The sequence below is a fragment of the Nomia melanderi genome, chromosome 8 (genome assembly GCF_051020985.1).
Source record: "Nomia melanderi isolate GNS246 chromosome 8, iyNomMela1, whole genome shotgun sequence".
NCBI classification, from domain to species: domain Eukaryota; kingdom Metazoa; phylum Arthropoda; class Insecta; order Hymenoptera; family Halictidae; genus Nomia; species Nomia melanderi.
The window spans coordinates 5,486,732-5,507,337 of record NC_135006.1 but is presented as its reverse complement, the minus strand read 5'-3'; the positions used below and the strand labels follow the sequence as shown (position 1 = coordinate 5,507,337).

Below are 20,606 nucleotides of genomic sequence, written 5' to 3'. Positions count from 1 at the left end.
TTCTTAGACGATAGGGGAAAGCTTATTTAAATGGTTGCCCTTTTATGCGTTGTTTAGCGAGATGTCAGTTCTCTACGCTGTTGATTTATCCTTTGTTGAATCTTAAATGCAGTTCTCAATGGCTTCCCTTGTTTCATTATTCCATTATACCGTGGTCATAATTAGGTTGATTTTACTTGATATGAAGTTAGTAAATGAAGAAGACAAATCGTTACTTCAATGAAAATAATAAATAAGTTTGTTTGAAAATGAGGAGGTATGAAAATAAATTTTGAAATTATGTAGGTATTTAAAACTATTTGTCAATGTGTTGAAGTGTATTCATTGATGGCGTTTCCTCACCAATAAATATGAAAATCTTTTTTGAAGTGTATTCATTCATGACATTTCCTCGCCAATAAATATGGAAACCTTTTTTGAAGTATATTCATTCATGACATTTCCTCGCCAATAAATATGGAATTCTTTTTTGAAGTCTGCATTTTATATTCAACAAAACTATATTTCATAGTAGATCTGTTTTTATATACCTATATAGTATTTCAATGTATCACAAATCAAAATATGCATGCCAAATATTGGGAAATTTTACGAAAAATATACTTTATGGAATACGAATGGAGATTTATACCTATTTCATTACTTCGAATATAAAATTCAATCGATGAAGTGTACATTTTTATATTGCATTCTATATATTATACACGCATACAGTTAATATTTCAGGAATCAATGAAGATATTGTTGTAATCTAATTGACGATATTTTGAGTTAATAATCGGTATTTTAAAAATTAATGTTTAAAAACGTTTGCAAAACAAATTCGATTAGAATAACGACAGAATATTTTTTTAAATGTACGTTACAAGTTACAAAGCTTAGCTCGTCGAACCACATAAACCTCATTCCTCGTCGTTCAAAATCGATCCTCAGTTGGTCTAGTTAAAGTATGTCGACTCTGTAAGTTCATTAGTGGTTCTGGATTTGTCGATCGAAATGTCCAGCTACATCAGAAATGTCGAAATAATGTTTCCGTTGTGTTTTAAAATAATAATAAATTATGTGGACCTTGAAAAAGATAAATATATATTATTTAAACGAATTTTAACTATAATAGGCTTTTCTTAGAATCTACCTTTTTCAGAATATTTTGTAAAAAAATGAATTCGTGTCACAATTTAAAAACTACACGATGCAGAATATTGTTTATGTTGTTATTGAAATATTTATATGGTTTTAAATTTTGTAAAATTGTAATTTAAAAAATTAATTTTGTAATTGCTTTCCGGTTTCATAAGGTAGCCTTAAAAATATGCAGTTGCAACTTAATTATAACACTTCTCTACATGAAGAATCGTCGACCATTTATTTATCATCTGATTAATAGCCGCTATTTAAATCTCCATATTTCTATTTTCAATTAAATTATGGCACGACACCGCTATTTCTCACCCTGTCGGTCATTCTGTCACTTTTGTTCCTTTAATGCATATAAATTTGGATTATCCGAAAATCGCTTACTCCGACAGACGATTATTCGAATAATAGGATATATGAGTGTATCTGGTCGAATCGTTCACATAAAATATTAAAACAAAAAAAAGTAAGAAACAACAATAATACATTTGATCAACAAACACAAGTAGCTCAAAAACAAACTGAAATAAAACAGAAAACTAAAAATAATAATTAAATAACCTTAAGCATCATAAATAATATACATTCAAATGAATTTAAAAGCCAAAGAACATTCACCTTCACTACAACTAAAATAAAAGGAACTCACAAAAAACCACTGAAAAATCCCGTGACAGTCAACCCTTCAATGCCCAAAGTAGTGTAACAAATCTAAAACACTTAATTACCAGAACATCGTCTCTTTAAAACAAGTACGTAGAGAACCAACTCTACTTAACAAAGATGATTGAAAAATTACCCGGATAGCTAGCATCCTCGGAGAAAACCCGCTTCGCAAGGTCAACCGTAGAAAGGATTGGCCAAAAAGAAATTTCGCAGCTGGTTTAAAAGTTTTTCTGGGTTGCTTCTATTCACCGTTTGCGGCGAAATCACTTTAACCGCGATAAACGGAGGGTCAGGCGAGCGGCGACGGCGACGCCGGCTGGAGAGACACCCTATTCCGCGGTGAAGAACGCCGCACTGAAAGAAGTCGCATCTACATCGCGTCGAAGGGGGTAGCGCGCTATTTTCGCGATGGTCAACTTAACCGGGTGGCAGTCGGGATTGGCGGAGGCTTTCACCGCGCGAAGTCGAGGAATATGCAGATGAAGAGGACGCCCACGAGCCAAGTATTTCCATAACGAGCCTTCCCGCATACTTCTCCACCTTGCCGCGCTCACATTTCGAAGGTATCTTGCTTCAATTAGAGCGCGCCGCGACCCCCGCCCCCACACGGAACAATTCCACCCCGAGCAATTTGACTCCGCGATAAATATTAATGGACCGTTTCTCGGTAGCGACACTGGAATTCCACTCGAAGCCGTCCGAGATTTTGACAGGACGCGGAACCGAGTGCTCGATAACATTCGCGAACGATCCGGACTCTTTGCTCTCGTTGATTAAACGCGCGCCGGGGGCGCCGGTAGCACCTGCCGTGATCGGTCTTAACGCTGGAACTATCGGACAAGTTAAAATGACACTTCTTCGGATCTTTTGTTTTGTGATTAGGGGAATTGTGAAGGCTTGTGGGCCATTGTTAACACATTAAGGACGGATCACGAGGTTCTTTTGTTTCCTGTTTATAGTTTGTGGTCAGTTACGAGAATTCTCGTGTTTTTGACATTTATGTGAAATCTTTTTTTGTACCCGTTCAGCAGAAATATACCTGGCCACTGGGTAAAGTTGGTAATAACAGTACTGCTCGCAATGTGTTAAGTATTTATTTTGTGGGGGTATTTGTAATTTTTGTGGGAAATGAGTCATTATTATTGCTAGGTACTTTTAGTGTTAATTCGATTTTAGTGGTAACTTCTGGTGTTGGAATTTGCATTAATATTAGAACCTTTCAAATGTTTTTCTATGTTCGTTCATCATTGAACTGTTTAATTCCGTGTTTTATGATTTCTTTAGCAACTGTCTCCGAAAGAACTATTTTATATTTGTAATTTTTTAATAGGAAAATAAATTTTGTAATATTTATTAAAGAATATGTATACGAAATGAAAGTCATTTTTATTAGCTAATATGTTTCTGCATATTTATACAGTGTCTATGTATAATAGATATTAAAATGGTTGGTTCTATAACCCGAAATAGAAAGAGTGTCAAGAAGAGGAGTTATGGTTTTAGTTTTGTTTATAAGCTATTAACGAATGAAGATCTTTCCTAGTTATGACGATCCAACAGTAATGATGCGCATAATATGGAAGGGGTGGAGACAGAAATCCGACTCAGGCGCCGCTACTAAATAGTTTGATTGTTAATACCTTGAAAACGAAGCTGCAACTACAGTTTCCTCGCTAATGACTTTCATCTTATGTTGTCTTGCGGAATTCTTTACTATATTTGTTATACATTACTGAATATCATGTACACGTTATGATTGCATAAAATCCTTATAGCAAACATTATTCGCACATTGAGAAAATCGTGAAAGGCAAATCTATAATCAGCAAATAAAAAATGTTACTTTAATGAGTTTTATAATGAATTTCATACCGAATTTAAATTTATATTCAACGTACAGAAATTTGCAGAAATAAAGTTTATACATTCTGTTATTTATCAATTAATTTTACTAGAACTATCGGTTTACAAACCAGTACGCATGAAAGCTTTTTTTATTCAAAATATTATAATGTTATGGACATATGTAATTTCTACTCAAATTATATAATAGGTTACAAAATATAAACTTCATCTTTACTTATGCATTTACGTGAAACATCACTTTAACTCTTATACAATCTTTATTAAATAAAAATAAAACTAATTGCTTCAGATTTTTCTTAATGTAAAGATATTTTCAATTTTGCCTCTACTCAATTGTACGATAAAAAGATCAACGTGTTAACAGGTTAAAAAATAATTTATCAGGAAAATCCACTGCTTCGCATAAAATATCGTCTCTAATCTCTTCTCCACCGCGATAATAAGATCAACTTTCAAGAAGGGAAGCTTCCATCCTATCCTATATTCGGGAGGAGCTTTCAATTTACCCCTGTAAATAATTTTTTCATCTGGAAGAACTACAGTGAGTCTTTGGAAATGATTTTCCTATGATATGAACTTTTAACATTTTTGTATCTCTCAGACTAAACAAATTTGCTCACCCCATTCCAACAGTATATGCAATAAAGTGTCGATATTATTGTCTGCACCAAATTTGGTAAAAATGTCATGAAAAAATTAAAATATGTACACTTACTTATAAAAATATCCACCTATCCATATGTATGACATATTTTTATAAATTAAGTAATGCTTTTTTCTTAATTGAACCAAGGTTTATACAGCACAACTTATACTTGGTAACTTCAACTATAACATTCGTTAAATATGCAACATTTATTATATAATTAAATGGGCACATGATTCTGTGAGTAACTCTATAGAGTTACATATGTCGTACATATATGTCGTACCCCGAGGAAGAACTTCCAACTTAACTTTCGAACTATGACGAGCATTTGGAAATACTCCGCCTGCATGAGCGGCGAGCATGTACTAGGAAGTGAACGAGAGAAAACCGTGCACGAAAGATCAATACCAGGCGTGGCGTATTCGCGAGTTGGCACTCGAAAAAATCGAGTCTGTTCCGATTAGTGTTGTAAAAGGCTCGAGTCCACGGAGCTTCAAGGTTCAAATTTAAAGGTTGAGCCTTGAAGGCTTAGAGTTCTATAAAGCTCTAATCTTCGAAGCGTTGAGGCCTAAGATTGAAGACTGAGTTTTTAAAGCTTCAGATTTCAACATTAAAGATTGATTTTTTAAAGCTTCAACGCTCAACCTCTACAGTTGAGTCTTCAAAGCTACAACCCTCAACCTTAAAAACTAAGTTTTCAAAGTTTCAATGCTCAACACTAAAGGCCGAATCTTCGAGGCTCCAGGACTCAACCTCGAAGGTTCAAAAACTCTATTTGTGCCAGTCATCGAGCACAAAAATTCGAACGTTGACGACTTCAGCTTTCAGAGCTCAAGATATGAGCCCTGAGGGCTTAAGCTCTTAAGGCTTGAATAGCCGCTACATGCTACAGCTTTCAAGACTCCACGTTCAGGACTTATTATTACAACACTGGTCCTGATAACAACGAAAACAGAAAGAAAATAAAAAGAATTAGAAGAAGAGATCTGGGAAAATAGAAAATAGAAATAAGAGAAAGAAAACGGACCGGTGACTGACGTGACGAAGATCTCCTCGGTGGTGACCGGTTCACCAGACCCATCTTCGCAGCCCTCCTCGTCATCGCAGGACGGCGGCTCCTGGGTGTTCTCCTTGCGGTGTTTCGGCCTGAGGGTCGTCGGCGACCTCGTCGGCGCGCTGTACACCGGCGTTATTATGTCGTCTGCAAACAGGGAGAAGAGAGGATCGTGATTATTGAAATTGCGCGCGGCTCTGCCACGCGACGCTCGCATAATTTCTGTATGATTGCGCGGTTTCCGGCGTTTGCGTCATCGTTGTAACGCGAAACGAAAATGTGGTTATTGCCGGGGGTTGGGGACGGGGTAGGGGGACGGGGTCGTGGACGATAATGGAGATAGAATGCACGTTTGATTGGAACGTTTTGTTCTGGCCGCGGTACCTCGTGCCAGTTTCGTTTCCCTTTGAACTCAATTTCGTTGGCAATTTTAGTTGATTTTCGTTTTTGTCGGGGCCACTTTGCTGCGATCGCGGCTCGATTGAGCTGGAAACGGTTTTCTTCTGCAGCAATGATTAATACGAGTTATTTTAGATTTGCAGCGCGTGTATTGTTCGTTTGTAAACGCGTTTTCGTGTTGGAGTGTCGCGAAGCGAATGTTTGGGGAACACGGGAACATTGTGTAATGGAGGGTAGAATATTAATATCTTTCTGATAAATAAATTCCTGTTGCTACAATATACAGTGGTAATAATAATATGATAATTGTGTTTCTGAAATACTGGGATGATGGAGATGATGTTTTCTTTTTGTAAAATGAATATTATAGTAACGTGAACGAGATTCCAAGTTTAAGACTCTATATTGATTGAATTTGATTTTTGAGAACTGTGAGTTGAGAACGGAATTTAATGTGTTTTTTGTCTGTTTTATAAACGCCAAAATATTTGAAGTATTAATAAATTAAATGTATAAAATTGATGGTATTAATCAATCTAATGTGATACTCATGTTATTTATGCATTAACTCGAGCTCACTGTATTTTACGAGTGGAAATATACGTGCATTGTTTGTTTTTATTATTACTCCGCTATTTTTAATTTCATTATTGGATCACTTATTTACAGTTGAAGCATATAAATCAGAAATAACTGCAACTATAGTAATTGTAAACATTTCGTTGTGTACGAATATAATTTATGAGAACCAACTGCCAAATGGTAAACGGAAAACGGTTGAAGATCACTGCTATACAAATATTTGAATCCTCACATTTTCATCATAAACTGTTGGGTATCTACATGAGACCATTGCAAACACGTTTCCAATAAAACGATGGTTTCCACGCATTGCTTTGTTATTGACATATGCAGCTAATGTTTCACAATGAAAATAATAGGTATGCATCGTTGATTTGCGTAAATACGAGTGCAATAATTTAAGACAGGTGGAAAATGAATGTTCTCGATATGAAAGGTACTATTCTGACCGTTATCATACCGATTCCTTTACATTTTACTGTTCTTTTCTCTCTGTTAGAATATAGTAGACAGAAAGTAGTAAACAAAAAATAACTTTGAATAAAGTAATAATTGAAAATACGTAGTAATTTATAAATCACTTTTATAACTGTAACGTAACGTACAACTTTCACGTATTAGTATTTAATTATTTACGTTATATTAATAGTAAAAGACTGTTTTCCAAGAATGGTTCGAAACAAAATCAACGAATTTTAATATTTACCAAAATTGTATATTAAAAATTATTCAAATAAAATGAACATTTTATTTTCGATGCCGAATAAATATATAAATAAATGAGTGTCCTTTTAACTGTTACTGAGATTAATTTATTCATTTCGAGGGTATCAACGAGAAGAGTAAAAATCTTTCAACGTATTACGCAACGGCTATTGTATTTATCCCTGAAAACACTTATCGATGTCTCCGTTTGTTCTAAGTTTAGACAAAGTGCGAAGATACTGTGCATGTATAACTGGCATCGTAAATACCTTTTAACCTTTAAAGCAGTTTAAGCTCTGTTACTCTAGCCACTCATTCTAAACGGAATCTGTTTTATCTAGAGAAGCAAATAGTGAAACGTGACATCGTAAATTGAACTTTTGAATGTTCTTTATTAGCTATCAAGTGTGTATTATGTTTTACTATTCTGTAATGTATTGTGGGTATGAATGGTCGAGTGTGCTTGTGGGCGGTCGGTGTCGCCTTGCGACAGGATGGCGCCGGTTTTTCCCAAGAATAGTGGAGTGATTGTGTGTGGAAAAGTCGAGTGTCTGGAGAACAGCGAAAGAAAAGTGTTTGGAACCGAGCGACTGGGACCTTGAAAATTAAGCGTGTACGTGACCGAGTGAATTTTGGCTATAGACGAATGGTTAGGGTGCGAGTGAGAAGGGTGTAAGCGTGAGAAAAATAGACTTTTGGTTGCGATTAGCGAGCGAGCGGTTGTGTAGTAGATATGGGGGTACTGTTTTTGAGTGTCTTTATTGTTGCTGTATTAACAAACTGTTTTATTGTTGTTTTGGTTATAAATTGGTGTATTCATTTAATTTCGTTTTTAATTGGTTCCGTTGTGACTCGTCAACTAAAATGTATTGTCGACGAATGTATTTATACTATAAATGAAAGTATTAATTTAATAATAAATACATTTCATAATATTAAATTTGAATGAATATTAAGATTTAAACAAATGTCATAAACAATTATTGTTATTCAATGTTTCGCAAGTTCAAATTTCTCGAAAATTGGCAAACAAACGTTACCATATATTCTGTGAATTTTTTCATAACGATACTTCCATAAAAAATAAAGTACTATTAGGTGAAGACAATTTTTATTATATTTTCGAAATTGTTAACTGTCCGCGAATTCATTAATTTATACATGACAAAATGATAAGCATAAAAATATAACGATGAAAAGCGAACGAAACAAGCAGGTAAAAACGTATCAAAATTCTCGTGCCGTGAAACGACACGATCGCTCGTGATCATTGCACGAACGCCACCGAACCTCTTGTACAAGTCATGCGTGATTTCAAACAATTAAACTTGCTATCTTAACACTTTTACCATTGTATGTACTTTATTACAAAACGACGAATAGCTGTGTAGTCATTCTTATCCGTTCAGAGTTAAACACTTTTCCGTGCAAATCCTAGCGAATTTCTATGTAAATCTTTTCAAACGCGATAAAATAACGCCACTTACGGTAATTATCCTTGAAAATGTTTCTAATGTAGTAGGTTTCGTCTATCGCGACAAAGTTTAGCTTTTAGATAAAGGGACCGAGAGCAGCGAAAAAAATACATGCTTTTTACGAGCACAAAGGATAATTGTGGAACTTTGTAATAAGATGGGAAAAATGAGGAAAAAGCGCAGATAAGAACCAGAATTGTTCACGAAATAAAAGTAAACAAAGTGTTTCAATTTTTGTATAACGCATCGGCCAATTTGACCGTAAACGAAACCTTCGTTTACTCGTATATTGTGGATGCTTCTGAATAAATTTTATAGAAGTAAGTTTTAACAGAATTTGGGGTTAAATTTAGCAGCAGTTTACTGCGGTTGCTAAACTTCCGACATTATAGACTACGGAAATTTATGCATATAGAGTATCTCATAATACTAGAAATGTAGTATGATACAAATTTTAATAAAAATGTTCTATATACATGTTGTTAATCCCTTGGTGTACTATTTACTTTCGCCACTAAGCTCATGTACCATTTTACTATCGACAATTTGGAAGAAATGCAACAAAATTGACCATTCTATTTCAAGTGGAAATTTTATTTGAAGACAATACATTGATAATAGCAAAATAGTTGTTTGCTTTGATCCGTGGGTAATGAATAACATTGATTGTTGTTAAATCAGTCTAGAAATTTTCATCATGAATCTCACTCGTCATTCTATGGCAAGGGGTTAATACAATGAAATTTGCAGGAGAGAACATAATTCTGCTTTTTTCTCTTTATATATATTAGTGTCTGGAATTCCTTTGATAAAAAGATCTGTGCAATTGCAGTTAATACATACGTATATGTATGGTACATTTAACCGTAATTAATATATAGAATAACTAAAAACATTAAACAAACATTGTGTAGATCAAGTCACGTATAAACAACTCGTATATTCGACGGATATTTATGTAAAAAATAATAAGCAATTTTCAATAAAATACAATTAAGTTCATTATCTCTTTATGCAATGAATGATCTCTTTTTCTACAGTCATTCACGTTCATACTTGAATACAAAGGATGAATAAATATAGACACACACTACTACGTTATTAAAATTCCCTTTTCTACATTGATAAAATGATTATCATAAACTTAAAGACAATTTGAATATCATAAATAGGCAAAATTATACCATTTCATATTTCCTTTCAAATACTGAACTTGTAGCTACCATATTGCAGTGGCACAACAGTCTCTAGAAACTATAAAATAAATGTTAATTACTTGGAGTCATTTATTCCAACAAATCCCATTATAAAACTAAATTTATATGAACTCCCCATTTCAAATACAAATGTAAAAGAAGAAAATTAGGCATAATTTTATATTTTGTATTAGAGGCTTCGTTAAGGCAAAAGTAATATATATATATATAGTAATCATTTTTATTATACATTAAATTGTGCCTTTTACAGGTAAGGGGGTTATAAATGTATAAACAACTGAAGTTTAAACATTGTTCAAAAGGTAAAAGTATCGTTAAGCTATCGAAATATTTTCGTCACGAGTTTGAAATAACCGGTTGTTCAGTGGATGATGGACTCGAAACAGCTTATTAAAGGGATCGTATTAATCCAGTTTTTAGTCAGCCGGTGAAGATTTTCGAACCGGGCGCCAGATTGCGCGAGGAGGTCGAGAGAAAGGAGGGGCGCGAACCAAGGATCCTAAATATGCAAATGAATCGAAGATACAACCGGGCAAGCATGAAGACGAAAAGGTGGCATGCCATGCGATATGCGAGCCCGATCATGCGTGTCAGTGTACGGCACACTAGATATTTTCTCCCCTATCTCTTACCCCTCCCCCTACTCGAAACGCGACGATTATTGATTATATACAGCGAGGTATTTTGTTTTATGTAAGAAATTCTATTTTGTCTATTAACACTTGACTACCGCATCCGTCAAAATGACGAGTTTCAGTTTCCTTATTTCATATTGATCGATATCTTAATAGATCTGTGACTAGCAAATTTTTTGCTTATTCAATATTTTGCTATAATACTAAGCTAATTGCCATAAATTTCTGATAATGTTGAGAAAAAAATGAATAATATGTTAATGAAATTTTCGCTAGATATGTTGTTCAACATTTTGTCCATTTAGCAAAGTAGCTACGGGTAATAGATTTTTCCGTTTCGAATTAAAAACGCGATTAGATAAATTCTTTACCTCAGAACGAGATGAAAGTTTTGGATGAAATATTATTGACGATCTTCGGTTAGTCAAATGAGAATTATTTAATTAGTAATTTATGAAGAATGATTTCTTGTTAAATAATTGTTTACGATTAAATGGCCGATTTTAATTTTCTCCTATCGTATCACATCGATGAATGTGTAAATACATTTTCAATTTCGAGATAAATGTAATTTGTAATGTAATTAACAGTTTTGAATTATAAGAAAAAGTTACTGCATATTTTTCTATTTATTACGGTTGAAGAACCGAGTATATTTGTTCAATTACGAAGAACAGCAACAATTTAGTAAATAATGTAAGTAATGAGATCGCGTAACTCCGAAGATGGAAATATTAAATGCTTTTAATGAATTAGTTTGCACATTTTCGTACTTCATTATAGTATTTTTAATATTCCGTTAGTATAAGAATAACAATAGGTACATTTATTTCAAATTTATAGAATTAATTATATTTCTTTACGCTATAAAATGTAATTTTTTACTTAAATTACGTTCAATTTAAATATGAATGAAATCTGGTTGTTTCTCATTAACGACAATATTTTTCATTTATTTTGTAATAATTATTGTAAAAATAATGTTTTTACTGGTATTAATTATTAAACGAAAAAAATTTGGTAAGTGCCGTCAAATGACGACAGTGCCTTACCAATTTATGTGTGTTCCATCCTTGTCTAGGGGAGTGCTAAACATCTCTCCTTTCATATTACACAGTAGATGTCGCCTTGCACCAGCTTATATATGAATAACCCGTCGAATGAGTACTTGCGAGAAAGCACATTTTTCTAAATAACTCAATTATTGTTAACTTTATCAAAAAACTGTAAAGACATTTTTAACTCAAAACTATGCGGTCTATCGAATAGTACAGTTTTAGTATTACGTTTTCCAACATACAAATTTTTTGGTATCTATAGGCAACTATTGACATATAAAGGTGCTCTAAAACTAAATTCAATGTAAAGATACTATGTATTGTAGCTTATGTGACACCAAAAATTCGACAGTTTATAACGTTTATTCTGTTCATAAATTACCATGTAACTGATACAAATTTTACTCGAAATTTTCCAAATGTAATTATATTTTCATAAATATCTAATATCACGTCTGTTTAGAGTATGATTATTATCGATTATAAAAAGTAATTAACACATTGTAAATACCAGGAAGAAAAATCATGACCAAAACAACTTTGGTAACAAACATCAATATGTTAATTATAATTCACATATTGAATAGGTTCAGTGATTTCTTTTATGTAAAATGTCGTGCAATCAATTCAAATTCAGAACGATTTGTAATATGTAGCCTGTTGCACATAAAATATCAACGTGTGCGTAATAAGAAATGCCTTTTGGAAGAATCGTGCAGATGGAATTACTTACGCCCTCGGAAATGTTACTTACACTTACCGGAACCAGGTTCATAGATTGGTGTGCATTCTTCGTCCTCGTCGTCGGCAGTGCAACCGCTTCCTGCGCCAGAAAATATGAGGTCGTCCATGACACCCGGAAAACCGGACGCTGGCGTCTAAAATGAAAAAAAGAATGGAGATTTATAGCATACCGCGAAATCTTTGTCTAAGCCATCGGTGACGCAATGGCAGACATTGTAACGATTCTTTATCTTGCATTAAACTGTAAGCAGACATTCTGTAGGAGAGTAATGTAACCTTACAACGATGAGCATAAACGTAGAGCATAGTGTATAATGTAATAAGTTAACAATGTACGATCATTTATGATTTTAACTACTTTTTCTTTTAATTAATTAATACATTGTATACGTATTTAACTTGTGTATTACATTAATTACATGTAATAAAACCGTTATTATTATAATTAAAAAGGTTATCAAATTATTATTTGCAGATTTATATTTTCCGTGAATTTCTCTTTTATGATGGGTACCTTTTCTACATAGGGGATTTTATAGTTTGCGTAAATTGAAATTTAATTTGGAGTTTAAAACGAACATTGAATAAATTGAATTTACGAAAAAGTATTCATTTAATCTATACGAATCGTTCATTTATGAAAGTTAAAAGTTTCACAGTATATTTTGTAAAACGTAAAGTTAATGTTTTAATTAAAACTTTGTGAGTACTCATTTTCATTTAGCCTATATTTCATTGTTAACCGTATAACAATTTTGATGGATAAAATTATTTTGTATTTGTTCAACTGAAAATGAATATATGTTTATATAATTTATAATATGAAAAAGTAACTTTTGATAAATATCTGAATGTCACCTGTTGCATTCTTTGTAAAGGAGCCGCTCGATCTAGAAGACTTCCGGCAGGCATCAATTGAACATCCCCTCTAGTAGTGACCCTTCCGTCTTTGGATGCAGCTAGCTCTAGAATCCTCGCTCCGTTTACGACTAGACCGGCAATTACTCCTAAAAACGGCCGCTCTACTCTGCCCATGTTTCGGTTCCATCGACCACCAACTTGAATCGTCGATTGGCTATTGAAGACTTTCAATTGGCGACCTGTGAACACCAGTGAACATTATTAGAATTATAAAACAGCATTATCGTGAATAAAAACATGTATTTTTAAAAGCTACATATTCGTTGAATTTGGAGCTATATAATACCTACATAATTAATAAAAGACACTATTAATTGTAATTTTCTCGTTCAAAGATTTCTTCGTTGGAAACAGTTTCTATAAATCAAGTACTTATAAACAAGTACATTAATTTCTCAATTCGATTGTAAACAGTACAAAACATAAAAAAAAATAATTATTATTATTTATTTATTTAATTTCAAGTAAGAAATAACCTTTCGTTGGCAAATAATAAATTACCTTTTCCATTGCATAAATGTTATTAAACAAAATTTTTATTTTATTCAAACAAATGCAAATTCAATTGCTCCTTACAATAAAAATTTATTTTGTATCTATTATTTACATAACAACTCTAACTTGTAAACGTTGGTGATCATTAATAATTTTTAATAATCAACGTATAATCGAATATATCAAATTATGTAATAAAGCCATTTCAAGTTCACCGACTTAATCCGTGGCCAAATTATTTAGATTATACGTAATCCGTAGATTCAGTCGGATAATTTATACAATTCTCCCGGCTGACAAATGTTTTCGTTTGACCACTGACCAGGCGAACAGAAGTCACTAGGTTTAGTGTGAACAATCAATGACCGGACAGTCTACCATCCCAATATATATATCTTGGAAAACGGGAATGAAGGTATCTTCCAAAGTCCCCTACCCCTCGTTATGGGTTTGCTTCAAGCCCTTTCCCTTTGTAGGGTCTAAATTTGGTTGGTTTTAAGAACAGGCAAACATGATCTTCGCAGAACTCTCTAGGGTTCGATCTGCCCTTCGTGGGATGGGGCACATGCTGGTTAGATTACGAGCGAAAATGCGTCGCCACAAAGATACCTTCTCTGAAGCAGGATCCAGGAAGTGATTACAAAAGTCAGGTGAAATTTGTTTAGTAACGTTTCGTGATATATTTTAAAATGACCATTTTAATAGTATTCAGCAGTATATATTTCATTAAAAACTAAACGTATTATATTTCTCATAAAAACGAATTTCATGCAATAATCACATTTACTGAAAAATATTGTCTAAAATTAATTTTAATTCCAGATAGTGAAGTATTAATAAACGTAATACTGTTGGGTACTATAGTATTAATAAAATAAAGGTTTTATTTCAAAAATTTAATTAAAAAGAATCAGTGAAATTTTTATTCTATTTGAAGGTGAATCAAGTTTTTATTGCATGAAATAAATGTTTCCTTTGATTCCATTTCTATCCACGTAGTGAACATTCGTAATGAGAATTTACCATGTTGAAAAACGAGTTTCCTTCATTCCATAATACTATTGTATAAAATCTATAATCAGAGTACTAGAGTTTGTAATTCAAATATGAATATTATAAATACAATGTATTATTTAAAATTGTAGTAATCCTACACGTTACATTGCAAATATTATTTATTATAACATGTATTTATCTTCTCATTTTATTTGCAATCTGATGAAACCCTCAATAACGTTTACACATCCCTGCTCGCTATCAGTTTCTGTAAATCAGTCCAAAAATATCTACTTTTACTTAAAAATTCGAGTTGTCAGTGATCTTTTCTATACAAGAGTAATTTTGAACCATGTTTCCGAATATGAATATTATATAACCAGGGACACCGATCAGGCCAACATGGACGTCCCGGAGGTCTCCGTGATTGTTAGCTTAAACTGTGTGACAAAATCGATTGACAGAGATCGATAATACGGCTATTTTTTTATTAGGCGACTAGAAATCAAGGGACGGGATGCGACTTGGGTCGGACACGTTTGAGCAGGTCCACTCGCCTGACCTGCCATGGGCGAGTTAAATACCATCTAGTAATAGGGAAGCAACAAGGTGAACGAGGTTCACCGCTGTCATGGATGAGGCGTTGGTGGGGATTGTATGATGGTGTTGGAGGGTTTGGTACTATGGATAATAATTTTCGGCGAGCCAAGAAAAAATGGGCCTGGCTGACAGGCCTACCAGGCTTACAGAAACTGGCAGAAGGATAACTCGGTTCTGTTTTAGGCACAGCAAAGATGGCGTACCAAACCGTCTTGACACCTGCGTTAGACAAATCGTACATATTTTGATAAGTGAATAGTATTAACGAATTTCTATACAGGTAAAATTTGTATATGAATGATGAAGTATGTCCACGTTCAGATATTGTACAATAAATATAGAAAGGATTATTTGTGGAAATTGGAAATAGATAAGAAGTTAATTAAGTAATTGAAATGTTTGTCAATGAATTTCTAATACAATATTTTTTGTTATAATTCACGCATTGTCAAATATTTATTTGGTTCCAGTGTACCCGAATGACAGATTCCAGTATTGGTATCTTGTAATGTGATTCATTGTCACAATTATAATATTTTCTTTGAAGTTGTTTAAACTATTTTTATACTATGAATATAATATTTGATGTAAAACTTAAATTTCAATTATCTCAATTGGAAAGTTCAATATTTGTTAATCGTGCAAAATTTAATGCCCAAGGTATCCTTTAGTATAAGATATGTTTATTCGTGAAATTATCAAATGAACTATTTTTATAACAATATGACATTGTGTTTTATCATTTTAAATATTTGCCATTTGGAGAAGTATTGTAATGAGTTTATAAAGGCACAAGCAACATTCAGTGGTTTTGTTGCACCTATTTATAATTTCATTTCTGTGTGATACTGAATAAGATAAATGTATCACGTTGCGTTGTCTATGATTATTCCCCTGCAACCGATAGCTATTGTGCCCTCATTCAATGCTTCTTGAAAACGTATTTGTATTTTCCAAGCTTCCATTCGGATTTCATTCAATTTCATTCCACAATTTATTGCATGTAAATTTCATTTACAGGGAAATTCGATAATACAATTTACACATTTTTATTGATATAGAAATGTCGTAAATAATTAGATTGAATGTTCTGCAGAAATACAAATAACAATCAATGGAACAAAATTTAAACTCCCGATTCTACGAGTCGGTATTCACACGGCGAATTTCCTTCGTAACTTTAAATGACGTAAATATTCAAAACATGGCATTAATATATTGCCTCAATATTTTACGTGCTGAATTGTTATTTTCAATTTTTACTGTTTACCTTTAATTCTCGAGTAAACTGTCTAATTAAGACACATACTATATAAATATAAATATTCTTTACAATCACCGAAGCATAAATGCATATTGTTAAATTGAATTAAATAAAGAAAAAGTAAACGTAACTTAGTTTATAGTCTTTTAATGGAAGTACAGTAGAACCTCGATTTTCCGAACATCATTTACCTGAGATAGTATAACGAATATACCTATATGTTCATTAAACACAAATTAAAATATTGTCGACACATCATTGACATATCTATAAAATTCAACCGTGAAGTCTTGCCAGTTCGAATGACGTATAAAATGCCAAATAGAACTCTAATTAAAAAAACAGAGTTTAGAAACTTAATTACAATGCAATTTGTTCGATTATTCGTGCATCCTGTACCTGATTATGCAGTTCACATAATCGAGGTTCTATGACAGTACTCTAAAGTAACATCAGAACATACGTAAATGCTCGCATACCAAATAACCAGTGTCAAGAAACCATTGAGGAAATACTCCATTGAGAAAAGAAGGAAAGGCACGTGTCACTTTACAAACTACAGTAACAGCGTATTTCAACTAGTGTTCACTGTCTGTCCAAGTGGAACCAGTTTTTTGTCGGACCGTAGAGTGGAACAGAAAAAAAATGCTGACTGAATGAACCGACTCGACTCATCTTCAACTTGAGTTCCAACCAGACAGTTTTTTTTTTGCCCTGAGAACTGGCACTTGCCAGCCAGGCATAGTGACTCTATTAGCGTAGTATAAAAATACAGTTGGTCGACCGGTGCTCACCGCCAACCGGATCGCCAGCAGGGATGCATGTGTTGAACGCAGCACGCGTCCGGTAAATATGTACGTTCTCCGGCACGTGTCACGCGACTGTTTCCAGATAATTTAACATGAAAGGTGTGCGCGAGTAAATTTACCGATTGCGTGTGGCAGGTGGTTATGCGCAGGGGATAAGCATGTAATTCGCTTCGCATTCCGATCTGAAGAAGTCCAATAAACTGTATCACTTTATTAGGAAAGCAGGAGGACTATGGGTGCAACCGGGTACCCTAATCGACTCCAGCATCAGTAAATTTAGGCAAACCTCCTTCGTGTTGAATACCTGACCCCGAATTTGTTCATGATTTATCTTGTTTTAAAGTTATTTCGTGTTATCGGTTTGCTGTTGCTTTTGTAATTTTTTTAGTACATTGCGAGTTCAGTTAATGCCATCGATATTGATAATCGATCATTTCTTATTTTTAGAATGAATTTTTACAAACATCATTTCTAAAATGAAAATGATCGAAGTTAATGGAATTTGCAATTGATGAAATTCATGTTTTATAAATCAGTTTTGATAATAATTTTAATTTTAGTGGTTTCCAATTTATGGTGTGAGAATTAATAATTATTTTATTTGTTTATATGTTCGAAAATGAAGTGGAGAGAAGAATTCGGTGTTGAGTTTTGTTTATTTTGGAGAGATATTTAAGATTGCAAATACATTCAGTAGAAATAAATCCTGTCTTAATTATTCAAGTATGGAAAGTCTACATTGCTATTTTTTACGCGAATACATTAATGTCGTGACTGAATAAAATAAAATTACAAATAAACCTTATGACATTTTTACCCCTCTTTCCTCGATAAAATTACTGTCTAGCATTTCTACTTTGTTTGTATTTTTATAATGACAAAAATCTGTAATCATATCTTTCATTACATCTATGAATCACTCTTCTATTTTCTATGAGATACATATTATTTAAATAACATTATATTCAAAAACTATTACTTGCACTAGTAAAATAATGCAACACTTTGTAAATTTCTACATAATCACAAATTGATTACATACATAATATTAATTCTTATTTAAATTGTTTTAACATTTTCATTTATTTCATGTCATTTTTTATCATTATGGGATATATTAGTTTCTTGTAAATAAACAGCAAATTTTTTAATGTATTGATTAGATGCACTTTAATAAACTTTTGAATTTGATGAATATGATGTATCAATCGAAGACACGAAATATCGGGTGTTCTACGTTTTCTGACAATTAGCTCTTGCACTACATAATCTAAATTAATAAGTAAACTGATAGGAAAGTATAGTGGACGTAGAGGTGGTAAACCCCGAAAGTGGGTTAAGACGTCGCCGTCGGCCGCGTAGACAAGTGGTGCATTCGGCGAAAATGGATCAGGAGATAAGAACCTAACCATGGATCAGGGTTACCTAATCTTCAGTCCGCCTACAGCTACTTCCTAATTCGATCTTGTGCGAAGATGGTGTTTCCTGTATGACTGGTTATTCCTGTACTGTTCTATTAAAAAATTAGATTACACATTGTTACAAGATTCCTACGATAAGAAAGCTGAACACACTGCAATTAAATTATAAGCCATTTCATTTCATAAAATAATATTTTTCCTTTAGTTTAATGTTAAAAATATAGATTCTATATAAATTGAAATAACTATTTGTGAACATTAAATCAGAATTCTTTAAGAACATGTTTTGAAATGTATTATGTGTTATAATATAATATTTTGTATATTAAGTCTTTCTGTGCACCTATATTCAGGCGAATAACACTGTGGAACACAGTTTTATTTGTTTTTGCAATAGCCACTATGTAATTCTTATAGAGTTCCTTACCCTAAATACGAATCCGAAAACCAAATTGCTGGGTCAGGTCCAGTTTTCGAAAAAACTGGGATTTTGTAAAAACGGTCGAATTTTTCAAAAAACCAAGTGTTACGTGAAAACTAAAAACGATAGGCAGTTACAATTTGTCGCAAAAAATAAAGGAGACTTGCCCGATCACGTGGCTATAAAAATTTCGAATTTTGCGTATCATTAAATGTTTGTAAACGGTGATCAAACTTTAAAAAAGGGTAGATGCGCATACTTTGTATGCACTTCTGTTACATTTCTACAAAAAGTGGGTTGGCCAGCACGAATTTGCTGTGCACCATTGGATTCTACAGACATTTCTGAAGAGGAACCCCCCCCATGGGAAGCGTGACATCGGTTTTTCTTTGGGTCAGGGTAAGAAAATGTCCGCGAACGAAACTTTCGCGCCACACGACCATTGCTCGCCGGCCACAGCTATGCAGGGCCGTGACTACGCGCTGTATAGACCTGGACCCCGGTCACTTCTTATATGTATATATAATGTTTAATTGTTTTATAAATTTTCATCATAGTTATGAGAAAACTTTTCACGATCGTTCCGTTTTAAATAGTTTGCTGTTTAATATAATAATTTAATATAATATAATATAAAGCAATCGTTGCCTATCGTTTTTAGTTTTCACGTAACACTTGGTTTTCTGAAAAATTCGACCGTTTTTACAAAATTCCAGTTTTTTCGAAAACTGGACCTGACCCAGCAATTTGGTTATCCGATTCGTATTTAGGGTAAGGTACTCTATAAGAATTACATAGTGGCTATTACAAAAACTAACATAGGTCAAAATTTGTTCCACAGTGTAATTAATTATATAAATTTGCTATATTCCTTGGAAAATTAAAGTATATTCATATATTAAAACAGTATATAAAGAAACCAGGACTTTTGGTAAAATACTCAAAATTCTTCACTATTTTGTAATTCCCATATTTACACTATTTTCATGATCTCAATAATATTTTAATAATCCCTATGACATTCAATTAATTATAGTTATTACCTTCCACAAAGTCATTACGTCATTCTTATATTTGCAAAAATACACTAACAAAAAGATCATGCGCTGGAAGTTTCGATAAAAATCCCGTAACCACTTCTAATGTTCCATTAAAATATTAATCGTAATTTCCATCAAGTTATTTTATCATCGATCGTAGACAAACAGAACGTTGTACGGGCATACTTGTCTTCCCTAGAGTGAAATTTTTCTGAAATCATTCTTGTCTCGTATTTATCGCATTCTTATCGACAGATAACGGATGTTCCCGCATTTCTCGCCTTCCTCAGACGCGACTGATGGTGCTGTATGCTTAAGACTCAGTAAACATCGGGGAGAATAATCGAAATCGTAAGTTGCCCATCAGAAAGATCGGTCCCACGAACTGTTTGGGAACCGTCTGGTTTCACACCGCTTTTACGGTGGGAAACAGGAATGCCGTGGCGACGTAG

At 33.3% G+C, this 20,606-nt stretch overlaps 1 protein-coding gene and 1 non-coding gene across 8 annotated transcripts in view; both read right to left on the bottom strand.

The window, feature by feature from the left end:
* The window catches only part of Nrx-1 (neurexin 1), a 529,026-nt gene that overhangs the window by 11,550 nt on the left and 496,870 nt on the right, over positions 1-20,606 (bottom strand). For 5 of the 7 annotated variants that reach the window (XM_076370172.1, XM_076370177.1, XM_076370174.1 and 2 more), the window contains 3 exons: positions 13,046-13,287; positions 12,198-12,321; positions 5,346-5,519 (listed from right to left, as the gene is read on the bottom strand). In XM_076370172.1, coding sequence (XP_076226287.1) covers positions 5,346-5,519; positions 12,198-12,321; positions 13,046-13,287 — 540 coding nt within the window. Of the gene's footprint in view, positions 1-5,345; positions 5,520-11,437; positions 12,322-13,045; positions 13,288-20,606 lie in introns of those variants that run through there. The other 2 variants (XM_076370173.1, XR_012999218.1) reach the window with 2 other exon arrangements.
* Positions 11,394-11,500, bottom strand: LOC116426698 (U6atac minor spliceosomal RNA). Its single transcript, XR_004234961.1, has one exon. It is a non-coding gene; the product is annotated as a U6atac minor spliceosomal RNA (small nuclear RNA).